General features: G+C 34.4%; 1 protein-coding gene across 1 annotated transcript; it reads left to right on the top strand.

Moving 5' to 3' along the window:
- Window positions 1-1,626: 1,626 nt before the first annotated feature.
- On the top strand, window positions 1,627-4,855 carry LOC105219093 (UDP-glycosyltransferase UGT5). The gene is made up of 2 exons (XM_011195018.3): window positions 1,627-2,067; window positions 3,311-4,855. The coding sequence occupies exons 1-2, from the start codon at window positions 1,812-1,814 to the stop codon at window positions 4,624-4,626; spliced, it is 1,572 nt and encodes a 523-aa protein (XP_011193320.2). The 5' UTR covers window positions 1,627-1,811; the 3' UTR covers window positions 4,627-4,855.
- The last annotated feature ends 3,985 nt before the right edge of the window (window positions 4,856-8,840 follow it).

Genomic DNA, 8,840 nt, shown 5'->3' with positions numbered 1-8,840 from the left:
CATTTTTCTTTGATTTTTACACTTTTATTATGATTTTTGCTATTTTAAAATAAGACAAATACCGGCATATATTGAATAAATTGGAAGTGATAATAATTATAAAAATAAAAACGTTAAACAATAAAAACAACGAAGAACCCTTCTCGAGAGAAGTGAATCTTAAGTGGTTTTGTAATTCATTGGCTCAATTTGTTGGATAACTTTCAAAGATATTTTACAATTATATAGTTTTTCGGATGGAAACATTGTTATAAGATCTACTTATAGTTTGAATTGAATATATAAATATATATATTGTGCTACTTTACATTTACTCTATATTTAAATCTAAATCAGATCTTCTTGGAACATATTGATTTTAGATTGCTACATAAGACAATGAACTACATTATTTGAGCAAGCTTTGGAAATAAGAAAGTTTTTTATAATGTTTTCTGCCCTTTTTCCGCCACGGCTCTGGGATATGTTAGTTGAATGCTTGAGTAGCGATAAGATTTATTGAGATTTTGGCGATTGTAACAAAAGACTGTTGAATAATGAATTTTTAAGTATAAAGTGTAATCATCTAGCTGAGGGAATAATATTTTCATTTATTTTAATAATTTTAATAAATACATACACACATATAGATAAGAGAAGTTTGCTGTGCTGGAAATAATGAAACTATTTTTTACTTTTGTGAAATGGGTGCGAACTGTAGCTATATACATACAATATTAATAATGGATCCATTATAAGTCATTTTAAATTTTAATGGTTGCAGCATAACAATGAGATGCTAATCATTAACATATCAAATTTATTTTTTAGTTGCATTGAGAACAAATATTTCGCCAACCTTGGAGAACAACGCCATTTGAGAGGTCATCACACATTTTTATTTTAAATTCTATTAATTGATTCAATTGTTGATTATTTATAACTACATTAATGCATCGAGCCAAATGTAGACTTCTGAATATGGGTACTCGTATGTATATATAGTATACATATACGATATGCGATAACGATCAGCATGATGAGTGTAATTTACAGCGCTATACTATAAGTGCGCCTCAACTGACACTGTACAATGCCTGCTCTGCACTGTGCAACTGATAACTTAAATGCTTGATTATTTCAGTTTTTATTCATTTATTTTTTTAACTGAAGTGCTCTCAACTAACGTATGCGGCTGTTATGACATATACTCGTCGTTCATTAGCGTGATAAATGCGCGCTAAACAAATAAACATAATGTGTGTTCACACCAAGTACTTATCAACTGCAGTTTTGATAAATAATATTTATTTTTCCTTTTTAAACCTTATCGTCAAATATATTTAATCAGTAATCATTAGAAGATATTTAGTATACAGCCTGTATACTCTGAGCATTTTTAATTAACAGCAGTTCTAATACACCTAGCACCAATTGTTCATATTTTATTTAAATTCACTGTATTCTCTACTTAATGCATTTAGTGATATATATATTTACCGTATAAACGCAACTTTTTCACTCATTTTGAGCAGTTAGGTTTTGTTTTGTTTGTAGACCATACAATAGCGTAGAAATACGCTAAACTCAGAGCGCCTGAAATGAAAAAAATTGCTCTCAGCTCATTATTAGCATTAAAAAATGCAAATTATTAGCATTTGATTTGAGCAGAAACTAGTTGTGAGAGCCAGTTTGAGCAATTATTGAAATAGGTAAACTTGATTTGCAAAAATCTCAATTTAGTCGCTTCGTATTAATAGAAATGGCACGTTTATTGCAATTAATATAATAGATTTGTTATATAGAGAAAAGAGTATTTAAAGTGTAGAAAAATGAAATGCTTATTGCCGCTAAAAGCAGTACTTTTACTGTGCCTCATTACATGCCGCTTTGAAGGTTTATTTGGTGCAAATATTTTAGCAATATTCCCCTTTAGTGGACGTTCACAATATATTTGCGTGGAAAATTATCTAAAAGCGTTAGCTGCAAGACGCCATCAAGTGACTAGCATTTCGGCATTTCCACAGCAGAAACCGGTGCAGAATTTCCACGATGTCCCAATTATATACGAAGGCACATATTTCGACGGTGAGTGTATAGTCTACATATAAAGTATCTGCTGATTAGAAAATAATAATAGTTTATTAAATAATAAAAACTTGCGTGGGAAAAATACAAAGTAAAGGTGTGAGGCCCTATTTTTTATCTCTCTCTCAATCAAAAAAAAAAAAGTGCGAATAAAAATTAATCAAAACAACTAAGGAAGGGCCAAGTTCGGGTGTTACCGAACATTTTATACTCTCGCAAGTTTTTTAATTAATTTCATTAATATAGCACAATTTGTCTCACATATTCGGCATATATTATGTATGCTATAAAGTATACTTCAAAGTTCGGGCATATGGGAAGTAGGCGTGGTTATGAATCGTTTTGGACTATTTTCGCAACATATCATTGGGAAGTCAGTAAGATATTATGAACCGAATTGCTCGAGTAGTTTCGGAGGTATGGTTTTTGCCAATTTCTTCTATACCATCTTTATAATGAAATTTTAGCCATCTGGTGGTTTTCATTGCTGAATTAAAGCATTTTCAGTAGTTTTCAACATAACCTTTGTATGGGAGCGGGGCGTGGTTCTAATCTGATTTGCTTCATTTCTGGACTGTATAAGGTAGTAGATAAAAGAAATGACTAGAAACTTTCCTTGATGCAGCTTTAGTAGTTTACGAGATATGTACAAAAAACTTATTTGGGGCGGGGCCAAAAAATTACATCCAAATATGCCCCTTCATAATACGATCCTTTATACCAAATTTTCATAAGTTAATTTATGGCATAGTTATAGCTCTTTATATGTTTTCGGTTATCGCCATTTTGTGTACGTGGCAGTGGTCCGATTTCGATATTGACCTTATTTTGGTGCCAAGCAATATGTGTACGAAATTTTATCAGGATATCTCAATTTTTACTCAAGATAAAGCTTGCACGGACGGACTTACAAACAACCGTTATGTGAACAAAACTATTATACTCTCTTTAGCAACTTTGTTGCGAGAGTATAATAACTGTATTTAGCTTTTGCTTTCTATACTATGTTTTGGCGTGTTCTTTGGATCATATGAGCTGAATATACTCAAGACATGAACTCAGCTATACGATTTAATTATTATCCAATTAGTATACTAACAGTAATTTAGTTCTATGCCTACATACCCAAGAGAGTAGTTTCCATGTAGACCAGTGCGTTTTTTTTTAGTTTGAGCTAAAGCGCTTATCTTAAAAACTAAAAGATAGTTTTAATTTTTCTAATTTCATTGCATTTATTTTACAGACTTTCTGGTGGACGGTAATACGCCTAAAGTTAGCAAATGGGAGGAGTTAAACTGGGGCATAGAATTCTTAATCGAACCAACGCGTAAAGTGTTAGAACACCCGGAAGTACAGAAATGGTTGGCGAATGGCGTCACATTCGATCTAGTTATTGTGGAAGCACTGCAACAGGATGCGTTGTACGCATTAGCTCACCATTTTAATGCATCACTCATCGGTGTATCGAGCTTTGGTACTGACATACGCATAGACGAATTGGTTGGCAATTCCTCACCGCTGTCTTATGTACCGTCCATTTTAAGTACCTTCAGCGATCATATGACCTTTGATGAACGTCTGGAGAGCTTATATACGCATATTGTTGAGTGGGTGCATAATCATTACGTTATGATACCTTTACATCAAAAACTATATACAAAGTATGTGAATAAACCCGCCGATGATTTTGAGACGGTACGCAAGAATTTCTCGCTTCTACTATTGAATCAACATTTTTCATTGAGCATACCACGTCCATACGTGACAAATGCCATTGAAGTGGGTGGCTGGCATATCGATCGCAAACCGAAGGCTTTGCCAGCCGAAATGGAAGCTTTTATTAATGCTGGTACAAATGGTACAATCTACTTTTCTTTGGGCTCAAATTTGCATAGTAAAAATTTGTCTAAAGAAAAACTTGCGATTATATTGCAAGTTTTGGGCTCATTACCCTATAATATACTATGGAAATTCGAAGCACCGGAATTGCATGGTAAACCGAAAAATGTCTACATTAACAAATGGTTTCCACAAGCTGATATATTAGCGCATCCCAATGTAAAACTCTTCATAACACATGGTGGATTATTGAGTACGATCGAGGCGATTCATTATGCTAAACCGATAGTGGGTATGTCAATATTTTACGATCAACATATAAATGTGGCACGTGCGCAGGTGAAAGGTTTCGGTTTGGGTGTGGATTTTATGAACTTAAATGCTACACAATTAAGGAACACCATATTGACGGTGCTGACAAACCCCAAGTATGCGCAGCGCGCACAGGAGCTCTCTCGTCGTTATCACGATCAACCGCTTAAGCCCTTGGATATGGCAATCTATTGGACGGAATATGTACTGCGGCACAACGGCGCGTTGCATATGCGTGTGGCAGCACATGATTTAAATGTAATTAAATATCATAATTTAGATGTAATTGCTGTGCTGTTCGGGCTGCCGCTACTGACATTCGTGTTTTTAGTGTGGGTCGGCTGTCTTTTATTTAAGAGGTTAGCTGAGAAATTGTGTGATCGAGTAGTGAAACAGAAGCAGTATTAATTGAAAACAATGTATTTGTGATAGCTTGGTTATAGTCAGAACAACCTAAACTAATACTAATGTATTCCAGAACTAGAATATTTTTTGGATGTTTTTGATTTCGAAAAAGTAAAAAAGAAATTCGCTTCTTAATGGAATAAGAATCATTGCGCCGCACAGGTCAGTTTTTGCTTAGTTATTTAAATATTATATTTGTATCACTTCCTAATAAATTGTTTATTACTAAAAATGATCTTTTAATACAAAAAATACAGAACTATCACTAAACAATAGCTTGTTTAGAAAAAATGTGCCAGTTTATAGAGGTTACAGTGAGTACTAGAGGCATAATAGCGTTTTTAGACAGGAACTAATTGATCAATTAACCGGCCTCTGCTCGATTAAAACGCTTATTAAGATCGATTTATCATACAAAATAATATCTCCATTTATTTTGAATTGAATTTAAATCGACATGAAAATCAAATGCAACTCTGCGACAAAGACGTACGATATACTATAAATTTTTTGTCTGCGCTTGGCAGAATTTTTTGATTAAATAGCATTAATACTATTCGACGGTAGATATCGCTACTGAAAATAATACTCAGCTAATGAAACTTACTACTTCTTATGAAAAGCAAAAACAAAAATGTATAACAGCTGATCGGTTATCAAGTAGCCGGCAGTATAAAAGGCAAAAAAGGATTTCTCAATAAAAGTTTAAATTGATCAATTTATTTGGCTGTCGTTAGGTTTCGTTATATTCGAATTTGTTGAAGCTTTTCTTGACTTTCTCGGCACAATTTGTAACTACGTTTAAAGCACATTGAAATACAAATAGAAATCCATTAGTGAATATCATAGAGTTATACCTACATATATGTATATAAGCCACAAGTTACAAAATAGAAATTTAATTAAGTTTTAATCGAGTTTGTGTTGTTGCGCAATAAAAATTTTTTTCTGATTTCTATACGCAATACACTTACCGAATGACGACGGTTAGTCGTTCAAGCGTATATAGTAAATTTTATGGCAATTTGTATTTTATGTCACTACAAAACCTCGTCAACAATGGAAATCAACGTAATTTCGTGTGACAAAAGTGAGCAGCCACCAGGCGGCAGTAAAGTAGTGGTATACAATTAAATATCGATAATAAAATGAAAGCAAAAACTAATTGTAACATTTAAGGTAGCTTAGCTTCGGGCGTAACTGAAATTTCTAAAAATCATGCAAGGAGAATTGGACTTTTAACGTAAGCTAAGCTCTAATTTAACATTTTTACACAAATCTCTCATGAAGTGCTTACTCTTGAGATTCATCTTAAAGATAATATATAATTAACAGTTGTTCGGACCTGCCTTTATACAGCGCCATTATTGTTCATTGTTTGAGGAGATGACTGACAACATGATAATCGCACTTGTTACGGAAGACATCGGTATCGATATCGCTTGAGCTATATTGCATGAAATGTGAAGGTCTCTTAAATTTTCCCTTTTCAAAAGTTTAACATTGTGTATAAAAGCTATTCTTAATCTGAGCAACAGATTACACGAATTAAATATACCAAAATAATGTACACGTGTATGTATATATGTATTTATATTATATAATATATCTGTATGCACAATAGGCTTTATGTTGCACAAATTGAATTGCTAACCTCTAATTCAGTTGTATCACAAAGCTTTCCGGTATGAAGTTTCGATTCATCAATAGTGGATTTTAGCCATTAATTACCAGCAGCTATGCATGTCTTTGATGGCAAAATATATAAATAGAAATTATGTCAATTAAAGCGCACAGCTAATACTACAACAGAATGCTTGATGAAAGGAATATACATACATATGTGTTAGTCGTTACAAGCTGATAGACAATAGACATTGTTAAATGGCATGCGTAGTTTCATGACATATATTGTTGTGCTTACTATATAGGCTAGCTAAAACAGTGTTTGAAACACGGAAAATAGTCATGGTTAACTAGGTTTTCCACCTGTTCAATAACACAGTAATGATTTTGATATCACTTGTGATATCACTACAAGGTTTTTTGGAATATAACTAAGAGAGAAAGTTTTAAGATCTGATGGAACCCAACATTAATCACTCTCATAGTTTGTGAGATGAAAAGGAATATACAAAAAAAAATATGTTTTTGTTTTTGTCTTGAGCGAATTTCAGTATATTTGAAAACAATACCGTTTTTTAGGCGTGGTTTCGTTTAACCCGACCTGACTTAGTCTAAAGAATCAAAATGCCTGTCACGCATGTAATCATAGCGTAGCGTCTAGTCGAGTTATAAAAAAATAAATTTGTTTAGCTCTTTTTTTGCCAACATTACTTATCAACAAAAGCAAGTGAGTGGGTATAAAAGCTGAAATAAAGATAAGCGGTCATTGCTTGTGATGATTAGTGCAAATATATGTGATATTTCTATTATCTCTGGTAAGATGCCTTATCTACATATATGGTGAGAATCTATAAAGGGTTTTTCAATAGGGACGCTACAGAATAGATAGGAACAGTAAACGACGTTTTTTTTCTCCCGCTCTTTTTTCATTTTTCTTCAGTAAAGTTTGTCATTTCTTCATAGAAATATATACGATTTAAGAACGAGTCGAAATTATTAATATTTACTACGGAAATTCAGAGCCAGTGGCCTCAACTTTAAGAGCGCTACGCCCAATTTATGGTCGGCTCATCTCTGGCTGAATGGCTTCGTCAATAAGCAAAATATGCGTTATTGGTTAAGCAGCAATCAACACATACTCCCCTGCGTCCTGAACAAATTAAGATTTGATGCGGCTTATGGGCCGGCGATGTCATTGCCCGTACTTCTTACGTGATTATCAAGACTGGCGCGTTACTGTGAATGGGAATCTCTACCGTTCAATGATAACCGAATGTTTTTGGCCCGAATTGGGTGACATTTACTTGGACAATATGTGGTTCCAATAGAACGGCGCCACAATCCACACAGCGAATGTCATCGAATCGATTTTTAGAAAAACAAGTTTGGTGAATGTGTTATCTTATGAAATAGCCCAGTCAAATGGCCGCCTCGGTCGTGTATTTTGACGCCGTTTTATTATCAGTCTTATTTCTCGTGGTCTATGATCTAGGTCAACAAGCCAGCGACGATTGATGAACTTCGTACAAATATTGATATCCCAATTCCGTTTTTGTTTTATAAAAAACTTTTATAGAGCTCTTATTGAAAAACCCTTTATTTAAGAGGACGAGCCAACAGCAACACACTCCTCGTATTTAGAGCTTCTAAAACTGATAAAGTTGGAATTACCTAAAAAAATGCGAGATAGGAGGTACAGGAATCATTATTAAATTTTATTTATGCGCTTGGTCGTTTCCACTGAATGGGTAGAAAGTAATATAACGGGTGATTTTTTTGAGGTTAGGATTTTCATGCATTAGTATTTGACAGATCACGTGGGATTTCAGACATGGTGTCAAAGAGAAAGATGCTCAGTATGCTTTGACATTTCATCATGAATAGACTTACTAACGAGCAACGCTTGCAAATCATTGAATTTTATTACCAAAATCAGTGTTCGGTTCGAAATGTGTTTCGCGCTTTACGTCCGATTTATGGTCTACATAATCGACCAAGTGAGCAAACAATTAATGCGATTGTGACCAAGTTTCGCACTCAGTTTACTTTATTGGACATTAAACCAACCACACGAATGCGTACAGTGCGTACAGAAGAGAATATTGCGTCTGTTTCTGAGAGTGTGGCTGAAGACCGTGAAATGTCGATTCGTCGCCGTTCGCAGCAATTGGGTTTGTGTTATTCGACCACATGGAAGATTTTACGCAAAGATCTTGGTGTAAAACCGTATAAAATACAGCTCGTGCAAGAACTGAAGCCGAACGATCTGCCACAACGTCGAATTTTCAGTGAATGGGCCCTAGAAAAGTTGGCAGAAAATCCGCTTTTTTATCGACAAATTTTGTTCAGCGATGAGGCTCATTTCTGGTTGAATGGCTACGTAAATAAGCAAAATTGCCGCATTTGGGGTGAAGAGCAACCAGAAGCCGTTCAAGAACTGCCCATGCATCCCGAAAAATGCACTGTTTGGTGTGGTTTGTACGCTGGTGGAATCATTGGACCGTATTTTTTCAAAGATGCTGTTGGACGCAACGTTACGGTGAATGGCGATCGCTATCGTTCGATGCTAACAAACTTTTTGTTGCCAAAAA

This window comes from Zeugodacus cucurbitae, chromosome 2, assembly GCF_028554725.1.
Source record: "Zeugodacus cucurbitae isolate PBARC_wt_2022May chromosome 2, idZeuCucr1.2, whole genome shotgun sequence".
NCBI lineage: Eukaryota > Metazoa > Arthropoda > Insecta > Diptera > Tephritidae > Zeugodacus > Zeugodacus cucurbitae.
This window is presented reverse-complemented; position numbering and strand designations above follow the sequence as displayed.